General features: G+C 35.5%; 1 protein-coding gene across 1 annotated transcript in view; it reads right to left on the bottom strand.

The window, feature by feature from the left end:
* Positions 1-513: 513 nt before the first annotated feature.
* The window catches only part of MALRD1 (MAM and LDL receptor class A domain containing 1), a 731,799-nt gene continuing 705,362 nt past the window's right edge, over positions 514-26,950 (bottom strand). Inside the window, exons 40-41 of the mRNA XM_057304733.1 lie at positions 3,952-4,027; positions 514-685 (exon numbers count right to left, since the gene is read on the bottom strand). Coding sequence (XP_057160716.1) covers positions 605-685; positions 3,952-4,027 — 157 coding nt within the window. The 3' untranslated portion in view covers positions 514-604. The remainder of the gene's footprint in view (positions 686-3,951; positions 4,028-26,950) is intronic.

A 26,950-nucleotide genomic window follows, 5' to 3' on the forward strand; every position in this document is an offset into this window, starting at 1 on the left:
TTGTCCATTTCTGCTAATTCGTATACTTCAGCTTCTTGTTTCTAAGCTCTATCTCATTTAAATAAGCATTTTAAAATTTATTTATATTTATATCAAATACAATTTGATTTGTAATTTTAAAAAATGACCATGATAAAATCAAAGGAGGGGCGCCTGGGTGGCGCAGTCGTTAAGCGTCTGCCTTCAGCTCAGGGCGTGATCCCGGCGTTATGGGATCGAGCCCCACATCAGGCTCCTCTGCTGGGAGCCTGCTTCTTCCTCTCCCACTCCCCCTGCTTGCGTTCCCTCTCTCGCTGGCTGTCTCTCTCTGTCAAATAAATAAATAAAATCTTTAAAAAAAATAAAATAAATCAAAGGAAAACAAGAAACTCAAGTAGAACATTTTATAAAATATTCAGATATACAAAGAAGATAAGGTTCTTTGATTCAGATTCCATGAAAACATTTAATATATTCAGTAAGAAAATTTATTTGTAAACGTAATAATTACACTAGGATTCTGAATCCCTTCTGTTTTTACTATTGTATAAGATGAGTTTCTATCAGGTTTCTATAGGATTTTCTATAAACTACATACCCTAGATCATACTTGATTTGGATGGTACTATTTCAGATGATTAGATATGGTCTCCAGGCATCCTGATGTTGTGCCATATAATGGATTTGAGAAGGAGTATACAGAACTCTAAAGAAAAACACATTGAAAAGTTTAGGAGTTTAGTTTAGGCATTAAAGTAACAAGCTTCTTTCCAGATCATGCAGAATACAATGAATTTTTAATGGATTTTCACTGCAGTAATACCTAGAGCATTCCTGACTCTCCCCCTAGTACCTACAGTCCACACTGCCCACACTGCTTACAGGCCTAAGGTTGGTGTGTGTCCAAGGCCAGTGGGGCATAGGAGTCACTGCCTTATCTTCACCTCTAATGGATGGGGAAGTGTTTGGCAGAATCTTTTTTTTTTCCCGTGTGTATTTATTTATTTTTTAATAATAATTTTTATTATATTATGTTAGTCACCATACTGTACATCCCTAGTTTTTGATGTAAAGTTCCATGATGCAGAATCTTGACTACCTCTTTCTGTGGTGCCCGATTCTCTACGTCTGCTCTACTGATCATAGTTGAATTAAACAAAACAAAACAAAAAATACAGAACAAACAAACCTGACTTTTAGTTCAGAGTTATGTTTTACAAAGTATATTAGAAAACCTAAAATGTGGAAAGTTCTAATAGGACAAACACTTTGATTTCTTTAACAAAGAAAGTGCAAGGAAAACGTGAAAGAAAAAAATGGAGCCTAGAGATTAAAAAGTCTAGGAGACATGGCTGTCATTTTGGATGATATACCTTATATCTACCTGATTTTAAAAATATAGCAACAACAACAAATATAATCCCCCTATTTATTTATGAGACAGCTGGGGGTAGGTTGAACACTGATTGAATATTTAGTGGCATCAAGGAATTATTAAATGTTTAGGTATGATACTGTGGTTATATTTTTTTTAAGTCTTTATCCCTTAATGTTACAACTCTGTCTTTACAGGTGAAATTAAACGATACCTGCGATTTGTCTAAAAATACCTGGTATTTCCAAGAGTGAATCTTAATGTAAACTATGAACTCTGGATGATGGGTAGATACAGGTTTGTCAGTGTAACAACTGTACCACTCTGGTGTTGGATGTTGATAATGGGAGAGACCATGTGTTGGTGTGTGGGGGCGGATATATGAGAACTCTGTGTGCCTTCTGCTCAATTTTGCTATGAACCTAAAACAGCTCTAAACAAAATAGTCTTAAAAAACAAACAAACAAAAATAACCAGCACCACCATTCTGGTGTGTAGTGGGAATGGGTGGTAGTAGAAGTGAAATGAGAATGACCAGGGGTTGATAATGATTGTAACTGGGAGATGGATACATGACAGTACATTATACTATTCTTAAAAAAAAAAAATTATATCATGATTTGAGAATTTTCTCTAAGAGGTTTTGGAAGAGTATTTTGGAGAAGTCTGTTTCTCTGTTACAAAGTCAGAGAAGGTACACTTAGTTTAATACAAAGTCGTTGTTTCTGTAACAGTAGAAATCAAAGCAGCAACAAAGTTCAAGAACTGTGACAGAATTTCTACTCTCGCCATTCTTAATGGCGGGGAAAAATGTGAAAGGGGAATTATTTTTTTTATTTGGATAGAAAAAGGGAAATTGCTTCCAGGCTTCTCTAGAGTCATCGATTGCACTGCCATATGCATACATAGTAGAGTCTTGGAAGCATCTTGAAAGGTGGGTCTTTGATAGGAACCCCCACCCGTGTGTTAGGCCATTTCTCAGTAGAAAGTAAAAGATGCATTCTTTTCTGCAAAGCTTCCTAGCAGCTTTTTAATTATTACAAGTTTATAAGATATTAATATAAAAATGCCTAATTTAAAAGACATTTGATTTCCTTACATCATTTGTATCTTTCAGATACTAAATGTTAAAGATTAAAAAAAAAAAAGATTAAATTTTCTCTCCTAAAATGAAAGTAGGTTTGTATTACACCTACCTACTTTGCCAAAAAGATGCCTTAGGCTTCTTAAATATCCATTTATTAATTTATTATCCATTTGAAGCGTGGGGTGGGGGTAGGGCCTAATTTTAAGTTTTACTCTGTGTCTTGACTGACTTGACAAATCATCCAAATTAATTCCTTTGTGCTCTGGGAAATATTTTCTTGTTTTCATTCCTACCAAAATAATACTAAAAGTATGTATGACAACATTATTGAATAAAACACAAATTAAAAAGTTAAGTGTTGTGGTTAGCCTTCAGCCATATCAACCAAGGCTCCAAAACTACTAGAAACCATCTAATCTGACACCTTGTTACTCATTTAAATAATGGCAACAACTGTTTGTGGCCTATTTTCATTTAAAAATAATAGGGGGGAAATGAACACTTCAGATTTCTATATTCTCACTTTGACGAGAATGAATCTGATAAAATATTTCTAAAATCGGATGTAAGGAGGTTTTCGTAGATAAGAAGTGATGCATCATGGCTAATCCTATTTTATACCCAAGTGAATGCTCATATTATCTACTTAAGAAAGAGATGAAAAAGATTTTACTTCGTTTTCTCTCAAGTCTACTTAGTGCACTGATAAGGAATAGCCCTAAAAAGTCCCAAGAAAGATGTAATACACTTTAATTTCTCTTTATTCTTCTAAATTACCAGGTAATAGCCCTTTACTACTCATACCTAAATTTAAAGCACAGCACAGAATGCTGTCCTCCTTTCTGTCTTGGGAATAGAATACAAAGAACAGTCAATAAAGAGTTACTATGGGTCACTGACTAATACTCTGGGTTAAACTGATATTTTCCAGATTTGTCAGCTCTTGTTGAGTATGAAAGTGACCACAAAACAAAGCCACTTAACAGTGAACTGACTTTACAAACAGATTGAATCTGTCCTGGAATGGAAAATTCTCTTTGCATATTTAGAGGGACTAAAACTCCTTCCCATTCCCAATAAAAATCATACAGGAAGATCGGTAGGAGAAGGAAGAGAAGAATGAAGGGGGTGGGTAAACAGAAGGGGGAATGAACCATGAGAGACTGTGGACTCTGGGAAACACACTGAAGGCTTCAGAGGGGAGGGGGGTGGGGGATTGGGATAGGCTGGTGATGGGTAGTAAGGAGGGCACATATTGCATGGTGCACTGGTTGTTATATGCAAATAATGAATTATGGAACACTGCATCAAAAACTGGGGATGTACTGTATGGTGACTAATATAACAAAATAAAAATTATAAAAAAAATTAAAAAAAAAACTCCGTTAAAACATTCCTCTTAGCCATGATATGGAAACATGTCCAGACAACAGTGTGTGTGTGTGTGTGTGTGTGTGTGTGTGTGTGTGTTTCTGCTTTTGAAACAATACAGTTCACCATTACCACTTACCTCTGTTTTCTCTGGGTCACTCCAGTTCCCATAAGCCGGATTAACAAATGCACAGTTAACGCTTCCTTTAGTTTTCCTTAAAGCACACAGGGCCATAAAAAAAGAGTAAGTATCAAAATGTAGCACAGTACATTTCCAGGTTATTATCTGGTAGACATCTTTGAGGGATACATTATCTAGCCAGCATACTTATTTTTATGAATGTATTACCCTAAGTAAAGTTATTATTATTATTTTATTTTATTTTATTTTTGCAGGACACCAAGGCAACCACATTCTTGAAAGTAAATGTAATTTGAACTCTGAATATTTAGATCCAAATAAACACAGGCAAATAAAAAGTGGCATAAATCGGTCTTAAAATTGATTTCTTAAAATATTACTTAGGTGACAAAAGGGTCTAGCATTATAAAGAACTGGTTATATGGAAAGACTACCTTAGACTTCAAAAGGGCCAAACCACCAAATCCTGAGGACTAATTTTTATGACAGTGTTTGTCATAAAGATCTATAGCAATGAGTCATTCTTTAACATTTTAAATAGCAAATTTAAATGAGTGTTTTGAAGAGTTCTTAATGTTAGTGTTTCCTTTAAATGAGTCATAAAGAGATGTGTCCTTGATAATCTCACCTGTTGGTCTAGATCTGCTTAATATACTCTGATTAACTGAATTCCTAAATGATCATTTTCTTTTTGTGCTTTACTTAATTACTTTAGAGTCCACAGACTTAGAAGACAACAGGCCCTGGGATAGTTGGTCACAACTGTTGAGAATAAAAAATGCCCACCACAGGAACAAAAAAATACAACCGGATAATTAAATATACCCCATTGAAGATTTACAGAATGGTCCCATATATGCACACACAATATACACACACACATAAGCATAATGGAGAATGGAAAACCAATTGTAGGATGATTGCCAGTGTCTTGAGAGCAGCTAGGAGGAAAAAAATATATATAATGCATGAATATTTTTTGCCTAATCAGGGTTTAATGACAATAAGTCTGTCAATAATATACCCTAACCCTCCAGGAAAAAGCAGTGGAGAGGAAACTCTGATTTGTTTTTTGAAAAGAAATCATCAGGTAATGACCTCTTATTGTCATCTACCAAAACACGTGGTGACTCCAACAGTCTAATCTGGGTAATTGTGTTTGGCTGGCAATGTGTTCTTCCTGTGGATTCAGCCTTCAAAGTTTCCTAATCTCCACTGTTTCTATACAATTGGCTTAAATATTCAATAGCTTAACCAGTTCACCTTCATTGAGCCTACGTTTTGGGTATCAATGCATAGGAACATATATAGCAGCTGTATTTATGAGTTATTATTTGAAAAAAAAATCATAGATACACTCTTAAATGATGAGGCAACAAGTATCTGTTAATTCCTTAACTATGGTGAGTACTCATGATTTGCTACATTTAGAGGTTGAATAAGTGGTATTTGATTATTTGCCTTTCCTTCCTCTAAGACTGGTCAATGTAAAGTTCTCAGAGTGGTAAGCTCAGTAAATGATACAGTTAGGTGCAGGCCTCGGCAAGGTTGCTCTTAGAGTTGAGAATGGATAGGGAGTTGAAGGGAAATTTCAAAATGTGTCACAATGCCAAAACAAAGGTTGGCACAGGAGAGACTGAACATCGAGGTAGGGAGTAACAAAACAAAATGGAAATTAGGAACTAGATAAAGATCAGACAAATGCAGACACAGCTCAGAAAAACTAATCTCAGCCGAAATCAGGCATGAAATCAGGAAGCAAGAGGCAATCTAAACCATAGGGCTGGATAGGACAGATGGTCCAAAGGCCAGGCAGGCAACCGGGAATTGAAGGGACAGGCTTGACAGTCAATCGGATAGAAGTGAGGTACAAGCAATACAGAAGAGCTTGATGTGAAACAGTTACTTTTGGCTTTGGAGCTGGGACCCCAGATGACCTAGACCAAGACTGGTAGGCAGAGGGCAGGTAAATTGATCCGTTTTCCAGCTCTGTTAAATTCAGCTATTGGAGCTGCTTTTTCTTCTGAGAGGATTTTAAGTCTTAAATAATTTTCTATTAAAATGAAAAAAAAAAAGACCTATAAGTGGTACACTTGGGGGATCGAGTGGGTGGCACTTAAGGTAAGAATGTGAAGTTGTAGTAAAAGAGGAGAGGGTCACAGTAGGAGTACTAGAACATGAGCAATGATAAATTCATCCTCCTTTAAATTATGTTTATTAGCAGTTGCAAACTACTTCTGCTTTTCCCATCAAAGGTATATCCCCCAATATTAGAGACCTCTGAATTGTTAGGGTTAATTTTTAATGTATTTCCTGTTTATAGTGTAAAATATTACCCGTCTTCAATAGATACTTCCATTGAGTAAATTTTTAGTGTCAACTCCATACATTTACTATTTTAAGTACTATGATATCATTTTCCATATGCATCAATTATATACAAGTTTGATATTCAGACATAAACAATTTTAGTTAAAATGATAGATCCTTCTATGAGGAAAACAATCCTTCTATGTCTGTTTGACTGTGAAGTGTTCTGCCAGTTCTAAGACTGTAATGTATAATGATAAGCCTGCATTAGGCTAGAAACTACTACATTTAACTTACACTATTTGTCAATAGGCAGACGGCTCTAAAAGAGTTGAGGTTTCAAAGAATCTCACCACCAACAGGAATCAGCAATGAATTGACTTAGAAGTTTGGAATAGAGAGAAAAAAGTAGCATGGATCACATGAGCTTTCCATCCGTAACTTAATCATGCATTCACTTAAATTATTACTAAGCTCCTTAGTAATGTACAGTATGTACAGTAACTGTATACGGTGGCAGTTGAATGGGCTGAAGTGAGAGATGTCATTACAGAACTAGGATAATTCTGATGGGAATTTCCAGTTTAAATTTAGTGACCATATGTATAACTCTAAACAAATTCATTTCCTGGCTTATTAACTAACAAAATTGTTTTAGTGTTGATTAAAAGCATGGAAATGTTTATAATATGTATCTGAAATTATAAATGGGCAATAAAGAAAAATAAAGAATAAAACAAAAACTCATCTGTGTTACATTCAGTAAACATGATTTTGAGATAAATGTTTATTATATGTATATCTTAACAGTTTTATTGAATTATCACATACCATATACATTTACTCATTTAAATATGATTCAATCTTTAGTAATAATAACTTTATTAATTATTTTTAAAACTGGTGAATGTACACATAGAACACAAAATTTGACATTTTAACCACTTTTCACTGTATAATTCAGTGGTTTTCATTATATTCACAGTGTTATGCAACCATCACTTCTATTTACAAAATGTTTTCATCACCAGAAATAGAAACTCAGTAGCCATTAAACGATAGTTTCCCACTCTCCTCTTTTTCCAGCCCAGGGTAACCTCTGATTTACCTTCTGTCTCTATGTATTTGCCTATTCTAGGTAACTCACATAAGTAGAATTGTACAATATTTATCTTTTTGTGTCTGGCTTATTTCACTTAGTATAATGTTTTCAAGGTTCACCCATATTGTAGCATATATAAGAACTTAAGTAATTTCTATGGCTGAATAATATTCCATTGTGTGCATATGTTATACTTTGTTTACTCATTCATCTGATGATAGACACTTGAGTTGTTTTCCCCTTTTGGCTGTTGTGAATGATGTTATGAATGTTGATATATAAGTATTTGAGTTCCCATTCAGTTATATATCTTTTCATGTGCTTAGTTGCCATTTGTATATCTTTATTGAAGAAATGTCTGTAAAAGTCTGCTGCTTTTAATTGGGTTGTTTTTCTTTGTTGACTTGTAGGAGTTTTTATATATTCTGAATATTAAACTCTAATTAGCTGTATGATGTCAAATATTATCTTCTATTCTGTAGGTTGTCCTTTGATAATGTCCTTTGATAAATGAAAATTTTTGATGAAGTCCAATTTATCTTTTTGTTTTGTTTCTTGGGCTTTTGGTGTCGTATCTACGAATGCATAATTATCTTTTCACATATCTGTTGGTCATCGGTATCTCTTCTTTGGAAAAATATCTGTTCTTGTCCTCTGCCCATTTTTTAATTGGATTGTTTTTTTGATGCTGAGTTGTATAAATTCTTTGTATATTTTGGATATTAACCCCTTGTCAGATTATATCATTTGCAAATATCTTCTCCCATTCAGTAAGTGCTTTTTTGTTTTGTTGATGGTTTCCTGCACTGTGCAAAAGCTTTTATTTTGGTGTAGTGCCAATAAGCTTAATTTTGTTTTTGTTTCCCTTGCCAGAGAAGACATATCTAGAAAAAAAAAAGTTTCTATGGCTGATGTCAAAGAAGTTACTGCCTTTGTTTTCTTCTAGGACTTTCATGGTTTCAGATCTCTTATCACATGATCAGTGAAATGCAAATTAAAACCACAATGAAATATTACCAATTGTTGGTGAGGATGTGGAGAAAAAGGAACCTTTGTGCACTGTTAATGGGAATGAAGATTGGTATAGCCACTGTGAAAAAACAGTATTTATGTTCCTGAAAAAACTGAAAAAAAAAATATACTTACTATATGATCCAGTAATTGCACCACTGGGTATTTACCCAAAGAAAACAAAAACACAATTTGTAAAAGTACATGCACTCCTATGTTTACTGCAGCATTCTTTACAATAGCCAAGATATGGAAGCAACCCAGCTGTCCATCCATAGATGAATAGATAAAGAAGAAGTGTGTGTGTGTGTGTGTGTGTGTGTGTGCATGCATATGCATACAATGGAATTATTATTTAGCTATAAAAAAGAATGAAATCTTGCTATTTGTAGCAATGTGGGACCTAAAGGGTATAATGCTAAGTGAAATAAGTTAGGTAAAAACAAATACCATATAATTTCACTCATGTGGAATTTAAGAAAACAAATAAAAAAGAGAGACAAACAATAAAAACAGACTCTTAAATACAGAGAACAAACGTGGTTGCTAGAAGGGGGTAGGGGGATAGGTAAAATAGATAAAAGGGAATTAAGAGTACAGTTATCTTGATGAGCACTGAGAAATACATTGAATTGTTGAATACCTGAAACTATTATAACACTTTAATTATACTTGAATACAAAAATAAAATGAATGCACTGTAAATACCAGATTTTGAAAATTGACTCCTATGTTTTCTTCTAAATATTTTATGATTTTAGCTCTTAAATTCAGGTCTTATATCCATTTTGAGTTAATTTTTTTGTGTGGTGTGAGGTAGGGGTTCAACTCCATTCTTTCACCTGGGGAAATCCAGCTGTCTCAGAACCATCTGTTGAAGAGACTATCCTCTCCCCATTGAATGGACTTGGTACTTTTTTCAAAAATCAATTGGTCTTAGATGTATGGGTTTATATTCAGCTTCTCATTTTTAGTCCATCAATCTATATGTATATTCATAAGCCAATACTACAGTGTTTTGTTTTCTGTAGCTTCGTGGCAAGTTTTTGTTTGTTTTTTGTTAGCTTTGTGGTAAGATTTGAAATCAGGAAGTGTGAGCTCTCCAACTTTGTCCTTTATCAAGATTGTTTTGGCTCTTTGATGCCTTTATAATTCCACATGAATTTGAGGATTTGAGGATCAGCTTTCCATTTCTGCAAAGAAGGTTGTTAGAGTTTTAATAGGGATCATGTTGAATCTGTAGATCACTTTGGGTAGCACTGACATTTTGACAATATTAAGTCTTTCAGTGAACTGGAGATGTCTTTCCATTTATTTAGGTTTTCTTTAATTTCTCTTGGTAATACTTCATAATTTTAAATATAGAAATCTTTCACCTTCCTTGTTAGATTTATTCCCAGGTATTTTATTCTTTTACATGTTACTGTCAATGTGATTGCTTTCTTAATTTCTTTCTCTGTTCATTGGTGGTTTAGGAGCACAACTGATTTTGTGTTTTGAATTTGTATCTTGCAACATTACTGAATTCAGTTATTAGCTTTAGTAGCTTTTTGTGGATTCTTTAGGATTTTCTATGATCATGTCATTTGTAAATGGAGATAGTTACATTTTTTTCTTTCCAATTTAGATGGCTTTTGTTTATTTTATCTAATTGTTCGGTTAAGGTTTCTTATCGATAAACACATTTATATCTGTCTTCTTGGGGCTAAAACCTTTACTAATATAAAACTAAATTATGGGGTGCCTAAGTGCCACAGTAGGTTAAGTGTCCGACTCTTGGTTTTGGCTCAGGTCATGATCTCAGGGTCCTGGGATCAAGCCCCAAGTCAGGCTCCGTGCCCAGTGTGGAGTCTGCTTGGGGTTCTTTCTCCCTGTGCCTCTTTCCCCTATTGTGCTTGCTTTCTCTCTCTCTCTAAAATACATAAATAAATAATTTTAAAACAAACAAAAAATACGAAAAAAAAAAAAACCTAAACAAACCCTGAATTGTAATGATAGCATATGAGGAAGATTACTGTGTTCGGTGGTTTTAGAGTCGAGTCTGATTGTCACTTAATGTGACCATCTTTGGACTAGATAGGTGAATAAACCTTTATTTAGGTCGAAAGAAAAGGTGACAGCATAAGTATCACTCTGAATGTTGAAGAGTGGCTATCAGGAAGATGACAGGAAAGAATGATAGTGCTTGAGTTGTTTCTGTTGAGAAGTCTATACTCCAAAATGAACATCTGTTTACATACATCATAAGTTTATTAATAATTGTAATCCACTTTTATAATTAGTTTTATTGGGAGTGTACTGTTTTATTTACCAAATTGCTGTTTTTGGTTATCAGTGAGTTGCTTAATTTCTTCTTGTTAACAACAGACGTGTTTTTCTCTAAGTTACTAGTACGTCATTTTGTGTGTCTGATAAATTGGTCAGGCTTCTTAGTCTAATCCACCAAACACCTTCGTCCCCGCTACTATCTCAGGGGAACAAGCTGTGACAATTTTTTCTCATATTTAAAAATAGGCTTAGAAAATGCTCAGAGAAAAATGAGCTCAAAACTTTGGAACAAATTATAAAGTAAGAGGAAATACCATTTGAGAGGGCAATGCATGATGCTTCTAGGTGGACTGTATTATAAAACTCTACTATAAAAACCTGTGTGCTAAAAAGTACGGAGAACTGTACTCTCTGAAATTGAAGTAATCATAATGCAGCTATCAAGGTGATTTTAAGGGATAAACATGATTATTTACCAAAAGTATTGAAGTTTTTGTGTGTTTGTGTGTGTGTTTGTAGGAATCTGTTCTCATGCTTCCACTAATGAACTGATTTGTATATATTGTTTCTAAATGTTGAAGAATATTCTGAAGTACAAGAAATGATTGTTCTGAGTTAAGTGCCTGAAGGAAAATGATGCTCTACAAAGTGATGACTCATTTCTTAAGAAGGCAGAATGATAGAGTGTTGATGATGTTATCATCTTTTATAATTATTTAAATGCATCCAATAATTCTAGGACACACACTATGCACTAAAACATTGTGTTGGGTCTTGGACTTACAGAGTTGATCAGTATATGGTTCCTGCCTCTAGAACTTCTTTTGGATGGTGGCAGCTAATGGATTTCTGTCTCTTGGATGAAATTACATGTTTATAGAATGCCTATCACAGTAGATGCCTGGTAATAGCTGAATGCTAGTCTCTTTACTTCTTTTCTTACTCGTTCCTTCTTTTGTCAAGTGTATCTTTCTTTTAAACTTTCCCTTCTTTCTCCTGACCTCAAAGCCTGGGTTCAATGAAGGGATATTGGGATAAAGAAAAATAGTAAGGAAGTATCAAATTAGTAATAATCACTGTAGTACTTTTTAATTTTTTAATATCAGTTTACTAATTTAGAGCTAGTGAGGACCTTTGCAGTCATCTTATTCGTGCCTATTTTACAGATAGGGCAACTGAGACTCTTCCCCTACTAGACCACAAGTCTTCTGGAGGGTAAAGATCATGTCTGCTTACTCTTCTATCACAGTACCTAATGCAGTGGGAATCAACTGAATATTTATGGAAAGAATAACTCAATGTATATAGTCCAAATCATTTATAATGGGACAAAATCTCCTAACTTGCTTTCTGTTCTGTTCCCTTATGCCCACTCCCACCAATATATTTCATCAATTCCCACAGAGAAAAGATAATTTTTACTATTGTTATCACGGAGCCACACTTGTATTTAGCTTTCTGTTCCACTTAGCACGAGACTTTAAGTGGGCCAGGAGCCTATTTTTGCCCTCTGTCTCTTTCTATTCTCTTTTCAGTGGATTAAGTGCCAGCCCAGATGAATAGCTTGGGGGCTTCCCTGAAGATGAGAGGAAAAGAATAGGTATGCCCTTCTATTTCTTCTGTTACATAGAAACTGAAAAAATATGATTGGAGAAAAAAACAATTTAGTACAAATATCTTACAATTTTTGAAAAGTAAAGGTCTGAGTTCCTCATATCTCACGTATCTCTGAAAAATGAGAGTTATGAAACATCCATGTATAAATATAAGGATCTTGATATAAATTTTCAGGCAATGAAGTATTTGATTTGTTACTGTTGGGGAAAAATGTTTTCTAACCATGAAAGTACATGTGCCATTTTTTTTTAAAGGATACATCTCAGTTATGAAAAACAGTCATTTTAGTGGTGGAGATAGAATTCATTTATTTTGGGAGTCATGCCCGTTACGTTAAATTTTGCTTAGCCTGATTAATGGTAAATCTGGGGTGTCCCGGAGAAGTAAATCTCAATTCCACTCTCCCTGTTTCCACCTCTGTCATTTAGGACTCTTCGATTTGGTTTTTCCTAATGTTTCTAGTCCTAAGACTTTGTTAGTATGCTTCAGCCTTTCGGAGTGTGCTAATCTTTCAGATGAAAGGAAAATATATTATACAATCTTAATAAAAATAAAGTATTCCTGGGTTTCCACTTTTATTCTTCTATTTTTAATGTTCATTAAACATATTTCTGTTGAGATCGTTTTTAAGAAATAATTGTTTCTTAACCAGGGTACTACTAATTTTTTTCTGTCCCATCATAAAGATTAATGAATGATCATTTTTGTTTTTTGCTTCCTGATTTTAGATTTGATGCACTATATTTCCTTTTTTTAAGTTTTTTTTTTTTAATTCATTTTTGAGAGAGAGCAAGAGCAAGCATCATGGTGGGGGGGGCAGAGGGAGAAGCAGACTCCCCACTGAGCAGGGAGTGCACATGTCATCTAGATCTCAGGACCTGGGGATCATGACCCTAGCTGAAGGCAGACGCTTCCCTGACTGAGCTCCCCGGGTGCCCGATGCACTGTGTTTCCTATGCAGTTGTCAGAGTCATGTGATTCACATGTATCATCTTTTTTTCTTTTCTCTAAGCCTTAAACAAGTTTTATTTTACACCTTGTCTCTGTTCATTTCCAGTCCAAATTTTAGCCTGTTTGAATAAACCTTTTTTAAGGATAATTGTTACAAATTATAAAATTTAGACCTTATTTTGTTCATTTTTTATCTTTCAGCTTGCAAAGATAAGTACAATAGAAGAATATAAGTAAGAAGGAGATAGGAAGTTGAAGAAAGGAATTCTGAAAACTGGAAAATAGAGCCAGAGGTAGTGAAATGGGACAGTACATGAAATGAGAGTCTATATATTTACTAAATGAAGAACATAGCTTTGACTTTAAGATTCTTAAATTTGAATTTAAGCAGGACAATCAGTTAAATAGGTAGAACTTTCAAAAAGAAACAAAGCAGGTGCTTAGTAGCACATCTCCAACTCAGGAGAGAAGACATGTATGTGTCCATCCTCTTAGTGTAATCTAGGCTAAAAGAGCAACAAGTCCTCACAACATTATTTTAGGACAGGGCATGGTGGGTTTCACTAGGTTGTTTCAGTTAATATTTTTCCAAAATATCAGACTGAGTGACAAAGTGTGCTTCAATAAAAACTATCCAGGAGAAGGTGGTGGCAAGGAGGGTGATGGATTTTATGGAACCCTTGAAGCACAACAGTGCCTAGGAGAATTTGATTTCAGGAGAATTTTCATATGTTTGTGTTTATTATAAAAAAGTAAACACCAAGATTACAATTTGTAGTAGGTATTACAGAGCAGACATTAAATCTGTTATAAGAATGTATAGGTAGAGTAAAATCATATAACATCATAAGGCATTCTAAGAATAAATTGAGTCTATTAAATCAACTTTTCTCATTGAATGTATGCTCCTGTAAAATACTTTATAATCTGAATACTGCTAAAGAAAAAAAGGGAAAAAACCACGAGGACATACTCAGCTATAGAATAGTCTGTATTTCTAGCAAGATATTGACTTTTTTTTTTTTTTAAGAAGTAAATCTGGGGCGGGGGAAGAAGAAAGAAAAGAACCAAGCCAATTTTAAAAAGCAGGGATAAATTAGGGGGGAATGTCCGTGACCTCAAGTTTTCATTTCCAAGTCCTTAAGGAACAAGTTGAACTAAATGTTTGGGTGAAAAAGTTCAGAAAGGATTGGGTTTGCAAACATAACCAGAAATGCCACAAAAAGGAGAGGAAAGGATTAATCATCTGGGGTCACAAAACCAAACAACTGGGACACTGAATTTTGCTAAACTCATTCACATGACATGGCAACTGCCATATTTTTCTCCTACTCTTTTCAGGCAGGAAATAAATATCACTGACTACAAAACCTGTCACTGTTTAATGCGATCTTGCTGTGGCAGAGTGCCTAAATAGGAACATACCCAGGAATATGGATGCAATTAGTGTGAATAAGCTGACCCAGGTTCCTGTAGCTTAACCTTAGGGAGACCCCATGCTGCCAATGTGAGCATAGTCTCTACTCTGGCTTCTCATCTGAGTGCAGTGTTAGCACATTCACAACTGCCTAACAGGAACCAGATGCAGAGCTGGAGTCTCTTTGGAAATATATCTGATAGCACACTTTGAAAATCTTTCTTGACCTAGTAAAATTACTAGGAGTCAATCTTTAGAAAATAATTAGAGAGGAAGACAAAGATTTATATAGAAAGAGGCTCATCACAAATTATTGGTAATAATGAAAAATTAGATACAACTTCAATGTCTAATAATAGGATAATGGTTAAATGATGATACATGTACTTGAGAGAACATTAAATAGCCCTTTCATGTAACGCTAGAAAGAATATTAAGTGGTTTAAGGGCAGTGTTTCTCAAAGTGTGGTCTGTGGAGTGCTGGAGGTCCTAAGACCTCTTCAGGGGTGTACAAATTCAAAACTAGTCTCGTAGTAGTGATAATAACAAGAGCCATTGGTAAAAGACTCATTCAAATGCAAGCTAATGAATTTTTATTTTAACAAACTTTTTCAATGTGTTGCTATTTGCACTGATGTTGCAAATGCAGTGATGGTTAAAACTGTCGGTACCTTAGCAGGAAACAAGACAGTGGTACCCAGCTGTATGTTACATTCTTCACCACCATGCATCTCTAGTAAATTGTTTGACAAGTCAGTTTCATTTCAAAATGACCTTGTTGAAGCAACAAAATTGATTATATTAAATCTCAACTGTTCATGCAAGGTTTTTATAATATTCTGAGAACTATGCATAAAGCACTTTTATGCCATATTGAAGTGCATATTGTCTTGTGGAAAAGCACTGCAAGACTGGGTTGCATGCTAAACTAACCACTTTTTTCATGGAACAACATTTTTTTTTTTTTTTTAAAGAATGACAGTTTGTGGTTATTCAGACTGGGGCATTTGGCAGACATTTTACTAAAAACAAGAAAGGATGATGATATCAGAGAAAACACCCGACAATAGCTCTTGCTAATGATAAAATTTGAACTTTCAAACAAAAGTCAGAATTCTGAAAAACTGGTATTTTCCATCATGGGCACAACAGCTTCCCAATGTTTTAAAGACTTGTCTGATGAAAATTTTTTTATGTTGCATAATGAAATGTTTCAACATTTGAGAAGCTACATACTTAACAATTTTCTAAATGAAAAATGCGGGATGCTACAGAATCACACATGGGTAAATGGTCACATTCATAGTGCTAGATAGACCAATGAATTTTTCATGTAACAGTGCAAAAACTCCACTGATAGGGTTTCAGATTCCACATTACAACTACACTTTACCACAGTGCCAAGTTTTGGTATAGTAAAAAAAGATCCATGATTACCTGAAAAGCTATGAAAATATATCTCCCTTTTCAAAATATTTACCTATGTAAGTTGAATTTTCTTTATATACTTCAATCAAAACAATATATTGCAGTGTTTTTAATGCAAAAGTAGATAAAATCTAGTGCTGGCTCTCACTAAAATTTTCTTTTAGTTTGAATACCTCCGTTTTACTGAGCATTCTGGTTTCAAATAGGACTAAATACTCATTTACCTAGCAGGAAACAAGACATACTTTTCAATAAGTTTTTGCTCTCTCTTCTAAAGAGATTGTGCTATCTCTGTATTCTTTTCCTTCCCCCTATAAATGTGATGCCATAAAGTGCTACAATAAAGGTCATTTTTCATAAAATGGTAGGTATATTATATATAATATATATAATTCTGTTTTATAATATGTATTTTTCTTAAAATGTAATGATTTATTATTTTAAAATGAATTGATACATATAATTTAAAATACTTCTCAATTTTAATTTTTAACACAAGTTTTGATAGCTATGAACCACATAAAAAAGTTCTTTGTGGTTCTCAATAATGTTTAATTATGTAAAAGTATCTTGAGAGTAAAAAACTTGAGAGTGATCAGCATAGGGAAAAAAGAAAATTCATTGGTAGACAACGCAAATTTCAAGATGCAAGCATGTGTTTATGTGTGTGCACATTGATAAAAGTTTAGAAGATACATAAAACGGTAATAGTATATACCTCTTGATGGTGACATTAAAGGTGATTTTGAATTCTTTTCTGGCACTTTGTTGTATTTCCTGATTTATCCTCTTTAAGTTGTTGTGTATTAGAATCTTGGGCGAGATGAGATGGTTTTATAGTTGGGAAACTATCAGGAGGCCTTACCCCTGCTTGAGCTCCACACCATCCAGCCCCAACCCCTGGTAAATCATTTGCCTAAAAGATAAGATCTGCCTCCCTCACCAGTTTTTCCTTATTGCCCTCTTTTAGCACTTCTTCCCACAGTTGGTCAGCCTTGCTGCACTGCTTAACAGTTGTTGGATAGGCTATGCTTTTTCATAAATCCTGCTTTTGCTCTTAAAGTCACTCTTCATTGGTCAGAACCTTTGCTAGCTGCGGAGCCAGATAAACTTCTCTTCTTTCTATTCTACTGTGCATGGTGCATTTTACTATCAGGGCATACAGCACTTTTTAAATTGAAATGAAATATTTTTCCATGTAAATTGCTCTATATGAAAACTCTCTCTAATTTCCTTATTGAATTCTCTTAGACACATAATCTGTTTGATTGAAACTGATTGCAGTGTTGAAGTTAATTATCAGTCTTCATCATTTCCCTTAGCGATCACCTAGCAACTTGCTGCTTTTTAAATTTTTTTAGACAATTTAAAATTTACAACACTATATGAAAATCTGTGTCAAAAAATGGACTTATTTTATTATGACTCATGAGTTTCCACAAATTTTTAAAAATATATTTTGATTTATTAATATATATAGTTAAAGCTCTCTTGGATCTATCAATAAATTTAGCTAATATTTAAAAAATTGAAAAAAAAAAACAAAATTGCATTTTCCTGTCTTAAAACAACCTCTCTTAAAAACACGTTTAGAAATTATAAGCACCCGAGCACACAATTAGCATTCTATGTAGATTTCTTACATTTCTACATTCTGTGTAGATTTCCCTGTTAATTCCTAGTAAGTTTACCATCATTTTTTCTTACATTACCTATATTTTAGTCACACTAACCATGGTGTTCTCTGTCACAGCTTGTGCCTTTACACTTTGTGACGTTCTTCCTCCTTTTCATCTAGTGGATTTCAGTCCATGAATTCGGACTTGACTGATGGAACACATCCTTATGAAATCCTTCTTCAACCTCTCCATCATATTATTCACACCTCTGAATCAAAGTCAGCCTCTTCTTTACCTGTGTTTCTCCATTGCTGTGCAGGAAGTGACTGTATGTGCTTAATATATGCTTGTTGAAGAACTGGTATTATTTGCTTTTCTGTATGTCTTCTTCACCAGAGTATAAATTATTATTTATATTCTCATCTTTAGCACAGTGCCTACCACAAAATAGGTGCTTATTAAATGTTTGCCAACAAATACATGAATGGATTGCTATGAGTTTATGATTTATGGGTTTCTTTTATAAAGATGAATATAAGCTAGTCTTTTATATTCTGTTGTCATTCTGTCCTTTGATTCATTAGTGAGCTAGAAATTTTAACACAGTAAACAGATTGTTGAACTTGTAGGAATATCCCTGAGGATGCTTTAAGGAGAAATTGTGTGAAATATGATTCGAAAGTAGAAAAGAATCTCTCAGGAAGATAGCAAAGCAGTTATTGAAGAAAAATTAGGAAACTGATCCCATCCTCCCTTCTCCCAAATTTCCCACCCTTTAGTAACTCCTAATGAAGGAAAACACTTAGCATCCTGATTCTCCAAAGGTGCTGAATGTGTTTGCTGCATACCATGGGAGAGCAATATGATTTACAATACACCGCCCCCCCCCCCATCTGTACTGCTCTCCTGTCCTTCCTCATTTAAACAGGTTACTTCTTTCAAGGAGCAACTCTGATTTCTTGGACATGAGGACGCACATGTAACATAATGTCTTCTTGCTATGTAAGATTTATAATAAACGGAAGATGCTGAAAAGGTCCTTGAATCCTGACCTGGGAACTATTTCTGCTACATAGTCACCTGTATTAATATGGTAAAATATCTATCTTCAGATCAAATAATTAGAACATGGGGCTGTTATACAGTAAAGTGCTCTTCATAAGTTTTACATAGATTTTATTTCTTAGATTATTTGGAGTCTATATCCAGTGACCATAAATTTGAAACAACTTGGGATGGTTAGTAACTGCAACATATACACTTACACCAATGAAGCTTGCATTATTCAAGACTTGTATTTCTCATACATTGCATATAAACTGTTTTTGTTTAGTCAGTATCTTAAATGACCGGAGAATTAAAGAAGGACTTGATATTTAGTAAAAGTTGCAAATCATTTAGAAATTCACGTGAAATTTCTAATTTTGTTCCTTTGAGAAATATATTACTTTCTTGAAAAGATTTCATCTATACAGTCACTTACAAATTACTTCTTGAAGAAAATAGAATGAGAGTAATAACATAAGTAAAATTGTTAATCAGATTATCAGACAGATTGATAAGATTAGGTGTCAGTTGCCAGGCAATGTTTTCAGAAACTTCAGGGCAAAATCTGTCACAAAGATGGACATCTAAATTAAATAGTCTAGTATGAGGACAGTATTGAGAGTGGACACAATTACTTTTTCAACTAAATTCAATTTCTTAAAATGCCCAGGCTTTTGGATGTTCACTTTCTTCCATAGATTTTGAATGCTTATACTTGTAGGTTTTTGGTATCCTCTCATGTTCGACGGTATTATAGGATTTAAGCTTCTGATTATAGACTGATTTTGTAGCCCATCATGGATCCCATTAATGAGTGTGCAAAGTTTCATATATGTAGGCATCATTTGGTATTCCTTTATTTGCTTTCAGCCTCCACAGAATTAATGAAAATCGGTCAAGCTGGATGGAATTTCTTCAGGAATACCCAACAATGATATCTCAACGTTTAGAGTCACCTGTGAGGATTCTAGTATAAATAACTTCTGGAGCATTAAGGCAAGTAAAATATTGCTTTGGAATATAAAAAGTTCATTTGGGTTCCAACATCCTATTGTAGATAGTTTGAAAATTCAATATAATAAAATATTTACTCAGATGAATTCCTAGTTACTGTTTGTTGAATTTAGGAATATAAATACGAATAGAGCAAAGATCCTGCCATCAAGAGGCTTCAGCGTCTGTTATGGGAGACATCAAACCAAAGGTCAGTGTGATGAGTGAAAAACAAGGCTGAGAAAAAAGTGCTTTGGAAGCTCAGGAGGGGTTACTTCTGCCCAACGTGACCTGGGAAGATTCACAGACGACACCACTTTTGTGGTTAGCCTTTGAAAGTCTTCTTTTATTATACTTTATTTCTATGATAAAGGAAGAAATAAACCTAGCATTTCTGGAAATTTCCCCTATATTCCTTTGACCAGTAAGTTCTTGGCCATTATGGTCTGGAAAGACGGCAGTTGGTATCACTTATTTTATGTCTTGGGTATATTTAGCCCATAGAACCTCAACTCAAAGATTTTTATATATTATTGCAAATTTACAGATACCAACCATTTGACTCTTCATCTGCCCTATATATTATTTATGTAATGCACAGTTTGTGTTAGGCAAGATACAAGACAAACAAAGAATGCTGTCCCTGCTTTCCAGGGATTGGAATTATGAGTGAGTTACAGATATTGCTGTGTTTAACCATCAGTCTGTCGTTTGGTCAAGACTACCATACAGGTAGCTTTGCCAGGTGTCTAGTCTAATACTGAATTGTAATTTAGGAACTTTTTTTTTTAAAATAAGCATTAACTATCGCAGAGAATTTGTAATGCGAATGTAAAGGTAGATTACTACTAGTCAGACTGAAGATACCTTAGTATCTGAAGGTGTAATGCAGTTAACATGACAACCAGAGAATACTCAGGGCCTAAAGAACCAAGTCCAGTATTCTGTTTAAATCCTATAGTTTTGGAACTGGGAGAAAACTTTAAAATAATTTACCACTTCCCATGTAGAAGGTGTACTATGGGTTATAGGAAGGAGTAATTTAGGCAACATAAACATTTCAACTTTGTAGTTACATTTTATATTAAAAGTAGAACAAAAATATATGAGTGGCACATCAAAACCATGCTTTCATGAATATTATTTTCTTAGGAGAAGGCTAAGAAAAAGAAAGTCTATTTAAAGATAAATACATAAATAAAAGTAATAGTAAACATAATACATAGGTCCTAAAATGTGGGGACAGCCTATAAATGATAGAAGCTTGGGAAAGACTGAGTTCAGCTTCCTCACTTTATACATAAAAAAAATATAGAATATCAAAATAGTTTTCTTCCTATTATTCAAACCCATCTTCCTGGATTTTTGGATCTCTGTTATTGGCATTATCAGCCATGGAATTGCCTAAGTACAAAACCTCAAATCAACTTTGACAAGTGTTTTTTTTTCTGATCTCCTGTATTAAGGCATTCAACGACTGTCTAGATTCAAGAATTTTTAATCTCTTCTAAACCTCTTGAGTAAGCTTATGTCCTAAAAGAGTAGATCTTTTCTAGTCTCATGCTCTGCCTTTGTGTGTGTGTGTGTGTGTGTGTGTGTGTGTGTGTGTGTGTGTGTTTTAAACGCAGATATGATCCTGTCATTCTTCTGCTTAAAACACTTTCCTGGCTGTTATCAATTAAGGCCCTAGCAGGAAATAGCTTGACATACTTGAATTGGAAAGCTGAATGTTTGATCAAGTGAACATTGGCAGAGGTATGGCAGAATGTAGAGAAACAGTAAGAGATGGTGCGGTACACTGGGCCAGTTATCAGGCGTGTTCTCACCCTAGGCTGGAAGGGGGAAGAAGAGGGATACTGCAGAAGTTAGCAGTAGTATGCAGAGGGGCTTTTGACAGTCCAGTCACTTCCAGCACCTAGCTGGAACTTCACTGCAGGAAGTAGCCAGGGTTATGAACACCCAGTCCTTCTCTTTTTCCTCCCCCAGTGTACCCCACATTGGCCAAACATAACATAAATTCAGATGACAAGGGATCGCATTGATGCAACTGATAAAAGCCAAGTCTTCAGATCAGCCTTCTCCTCTTCTCCATCCTGTTTAGTGAAAAAGAGTGGAGGGTGGATCTGAGGGGACAGACAGCAAATAGCCAGCACTTAAGCTCTGTATTTTTCTTAAGTGAATTGAAATCTCCTGAGTACACATTCAAAACCCTAATCACCTCCCTACAATGTACTTTACTAAGTGTAATGTATTGCTCCCCCTCCCATATTCTATAGCTGTGTCAGCCATTTTTGAAACTACTAGTGTCCACATTTTATTTTTTTAACCCCCTTTCCTCGTCTTTGTCTGGTTTCTTTGTCCTTCAAGTCCCCATACAAATGCTGCCTCCCTTTTGAAGCCCTCTTCATCCATCCATGTGAACTGCTAACTCCCTAGAATGCCTCCATGTGATGTTTCAAGACTTTCCTTGTGTACCACTCACCCCCCTCTTAAATGAGAGGAGATCTGGCTTCATGCAATCCCTGGCCACAGTAGGGAGTGGGACTCTTATAAACGAGAAGCAGAAATGTGACTGTCTTGAGACAAATGCTCTTTTCCCTCTACATACTCTGTGGGCCTTTTCTGCTATTTTGGGAAAAGAACACAAAGATTAGGATTAGGGGCAAATTATCAGGGAACAGACGGCATAGGCTTCTCTTTAAAAGAGAGAAGAGAGGGGAGGAGGAGGAATCACATGTGGTCCAATACCATTTTTAAGGGGAGGATTTTGAAATCCTGTTCTCAATTTCCCTTTTCTAGCTCAAAGCAAACATTTAGCAAGACTGGCAGAGCATGGGGAGAGACACAGGGACTGAGACTGGGGAGTTAGGTTCCTAGATTTTAACAGCTCTATTTCTTGTGGGCAAATGCACACAAATGGAGAGAGCAAAAGTTTGTCAGCGTTATGAGACAACCTTGGTTGTTGCTGCTAGTGGTTGTCTAAGGCTAAGTACTAATTTCTGGGATCAGGGCAGACTCACTAGTGACGCTGTAGCCGCAAAAGCAGCTGATTGCCTTGAGACACAAAGTAAGGTGAAGTTTTGGGTTTTGCTAAGGATAAATATTCATTGCTGGGCCCAAGTTAGGCCTATCCAGGGATCTTGAAGTAGAAAAAGTAGCTACATTTCTGCCTCCAAAGCTCCATATTATTACCCAAGGTGTTTGCAGTGGCAAAGGGTCTGGTAGAGAGAATATAGTATTATAGGGATAGATAACTGTATTTGGGGGCCAGGGCCACTCATTCAAGCATCCCAAACAACAAGAACCCCTGTATCTCCCATGGGGTTATAGGCAGCTGGTTCAGCTGTGGAGATCCTAATCACCTTCTTTCTTATCAGAAATATGAACACCAGTCATTCTCTTGATTAATCCTTCCTTCCACTTTACCCCCAGAATATTTTGGTTTACATTTCTACTATTAACACTCATCATAGTTAAACATATGTTATGAGTCAGAAAGCAGGGTATCATCTTATATATCTTTGAGCTCTCTCAAGACTAGGACATAGGACATCTTAATAAATGTTTGTGGAGTTGAATCATGAAGCATTCCCAAGATCACATTCAGGTCTTACAATTTCCTACTGCACAATCTTTCCACTGTTGTACACATTTACAATCCTGTGAAATTACTTAGAAATTTCCAGATGCAAACTTAAAAAAAAATCCTCACAGGGACATATCTTATTTCTTAGCATAACTAAATGAAATATGTTTATTTTCAACTTTTATTAAATTAACACAATCTTGCCACAGTGCAGCATCATAAACAGCTATTTATTGCCAATTTTTCCCCAGGCAAAGAAGATACAAGCTAAAAAGCAGTGGGTATTATATGGCTTCAGGTAAGGTAAGAATAAATAGTCTACTATTTATTTGTATCCTTTATTCTTAATTTCTAGGTATATGTTTGATGATCACATCTACTTTTGATTACTGAAACAACTCTAGAAGGCTGCCATGTTTGTTACTTCCTCTAAAGCGTCATGAGTTACAATCCGGTGGATTTTGGGCCATAGGGAGAGACCTTTCAGGATGACCCCCATCTCCACACTACAGTGCTTTGCTTGTACAGAGTCCCTGCAGCAATGTTTGTATATTGATCCTACCCCAAATCTCTCCCATGGTTGATTTGACCAGAAATGGGATCCTGACCCCCAAGTGGGCTAATCAGAAGGTTTTCCTTTGGAATAAGTAATGGGGACAAAAAGACAAAGATCTAGTTTCTCCACATGTCTAAAGACATGATGGGTAACTAACACCCCCTTCTAGGCAGCGGCATTTTGTTATAAAGAAGGGAGTAGAGGAAATCTATGTTCAGAGGGAGAATCACCAGAGAAGCAAAAAGAAGTAGAGATAAGAGGCAGATGAATACCACTGGCTCCAGCCCTTCCCAACCTCATTCATTGTTATCTTTGAGCTCTGGGAAATGTACATTTTTACCGTAAATTCTTTATTTTGATTAAGCTAGCTTGAGGTGTTTTCTTCCCCTGCAAAGAGTCCTCACTAATATATTTGGTAGCAAGTAGCTAACAGAAGGGTCACAGAGTGTATAATAAAATCTAGGAAACAGATCTCTAAAAACAACTTTAAGAAGCTTATTGTTGTGCTTAGTATTGTCTGAGCATGCAGTGCTCCATCCTGTTTTTTTTTTTTAATAATAAAAGTTTCTTTTAAGTCACTGAAGTGCTTCTTATGCTACAGATCCTTTTTACAAAATCTAATGAAAAATCTTAAGGTTTATTTAAAGAGAGTAACAAATTTCCTGCTTACGTTAATTCCTGTATATTTCAATTTTGATTATTTTCAGGGTGAATCAGAAGACTTAAAAATTTGATGTGCAACATTTTTATTTAAATGTAGACATAAGCAGTGTTTTTGGTAATGCTCAGAAGCAATAATGGTCAATAAGGTATAGTTAGTCTTCAGTAGTCCTGCAGTGGATACCGATTATGCATTCAGAGCTAGATACGGGGCATGAGAAAAGGACTGGTTAATATGGAAACAGTTAAGTAATAATACTACATAATAATGCTGTAACTGTCTTCCTGAGGACAACATTCTGACAGCTCAGTGACTAAATCTGAAGGAAAGCCAGGATGTTTTTGCTCGGTATCAAAAATATGTGGGTTTGGATAGCTCTGTCGGGCAGCGGGTGTGGAAAGCCATGTGTTTTGGGGGAATGGTGAGACTTTTCCAAAGAGTAGGGGGTGGAAGGGTAGGGATGGTGGAAAGTTAAACTTGGTGCAGTGATCTTTGAACATTGCCATTTATTTCTAAAATAATTTAGAAAAAAAAACTGTGCTTCTCCTTTTATATTTTTAAGTTAACATCTAAAATTTTTATTGTAAGTTTAGTGGTTGCAAAGGACATAATTTCTGAAATATTTTATGTGCGTTCTGTAAAATTATTGAATTTGTCTGCCATGAAATCTAAATGACAAAGTCAGTCCTGCTCTCTACTGAAATCAAACTTAATTTTCAGAAAAAGACTGACTTCATTGTTCAACTCAAATAGATACTGTAAAATGTGTTCTGTGGCAATCATCTCAATTAATTTTCAAATTCTAAGTGGGAAAGTGGGGGGAGAGAAAAGTAACTTGGCAAAAGATTCCTGTCTTGCTTCCCTTTCAATACTTTTTAATTCAAGTATCTTGGTACATGAATCCCTTTTGGGGGGGCTGCATTCTTAGATCATACCCCTATTTGCCCCCCCCCAAGGGGCCCCTTATAATTTATTTTGATGAGATTGAGGATAGGTGTGAGGTAAAGAGGACACCTGTGAAAAAAGAAATGAGAAAGGAGAAGCAGTAGGCCAGATGTACCTTTTTCAGTCAAAAGAATACGTTAAATTTTAATGTCTCCTTGAAACTATTTATGTTGCATACCTTTGAGAAGTCTCTGAGACCTCAGGTAAGCATCCTCTAGTCAGGAGACCCTTGGTAGAGGGAACGGGGGCAGCTCCAGTTTTGGCCTGTCTGGTTCCTTTGAGGGGCTCCTCTCCTCAGTCCCACAAATGAGAACTTCACCATTGTGGCCTCTGGGGCAGGATGTGTAGTGAGCAATTCAGGAGATCATTAACAAGACTGAGAATACAGTCTTGAGTGATATTTCTGTTGGGCAGTAATAGGGAATAGAACCTTTTGAGATTTTGGAAGTCAGAAGAGAAGGTACTAGAGAGAGGAAAGTGGACAGGGAGGTAAATCAGAGGGTCATAGACAGAGATGCTGTCTGGAACCTCAAGTGTTGGACCTTGCCCGCCTCTTCTAGGAAGCAGAGACTAACGTTTGGGTACTTGATTGAGTGAGCTATTTCAAGAAAGTCATTTAAAAACATCAAAGTGCTTTTCTTCTTTTACAGTCCTTTATTTCTACCATGTTCTATCAGTCATCCCTCGTTCTTGGTCCAGTTCACATATCTTGGGCAAACTTCGTAAATATATCATCACTTTTAATGATTATAAGTTAGTTTTTAATGATTAAAAGGTAATCCAATCCACTTGGTGGATTTTTTTCCACAACAGTGGAAAGTACAAGGTGCCAAGTAATATCAGATTCTAACCTCAATTTGTGTCCTGCTCCTACCCCATTGCAAACTTGACATTTGACCATAACTACTACTTAGGGTAAGGAAGAGGGTGAGGGTCATGATCTGGTTTTGAAACATCCCCCTTTTCTTGAGGCTTAATTCTCTGGTGTAGACACTGAGAAAAAGGGGGAAATGGCTCGCTGGAATATTCCTAATATCTAGTTAGCTATCATTAGTAGGGAGCTCCTCCTCCCACCCCTCACTATTTGCACAATGCATTTGTGTAGTTCTGACTTTTTTGGTGGACTTCTCCTGTCATGGAGAATAAATAATAATAAAAAAATAAAAATAAATAAAAAATAAATGAAAGCTAGGTCAGCTCTTAGCTCAGTTGGGCCCCCCAGTGCCCTCTCCAGGAGACGCATCACCTCACCTAAACTAGTAGCTGCCTGAGCAGCCATGTAACTCCTAATTTGTCTCTGTTCTCTGTGCTTCCTCAAGTGGACTGAAGAAGGAAGCTCTAGGTTCTCTTCCATTCCTTTGGAGGATCATGCATAACTGGGATGCAGCTAAATCCCTACTGCCCTGTCCTGTCCTCTTACTGTTCCCCGGTATATTATACCACAGATATTTTAAGGCCAGTGAATGCAGAATACTCCCATGGCTA

The sequence above is a fragment of the Ursus arctos genome, unplaced genomic scaffold (genome assembly GCF_023065955.2).
Source record: "Ursus arctos isolate Adak ecotype North America unplaced genomic scaffold, UrsArc2.0 scaffold_30, whole genome shotgun sequence".
NCBI classification, from domain to species: domain Eukaryota; kingdom Metazoa; phylum Chordata; class Mammalia; order Carnivora; family Ursidae; genus Ursus; species Ursus arctos.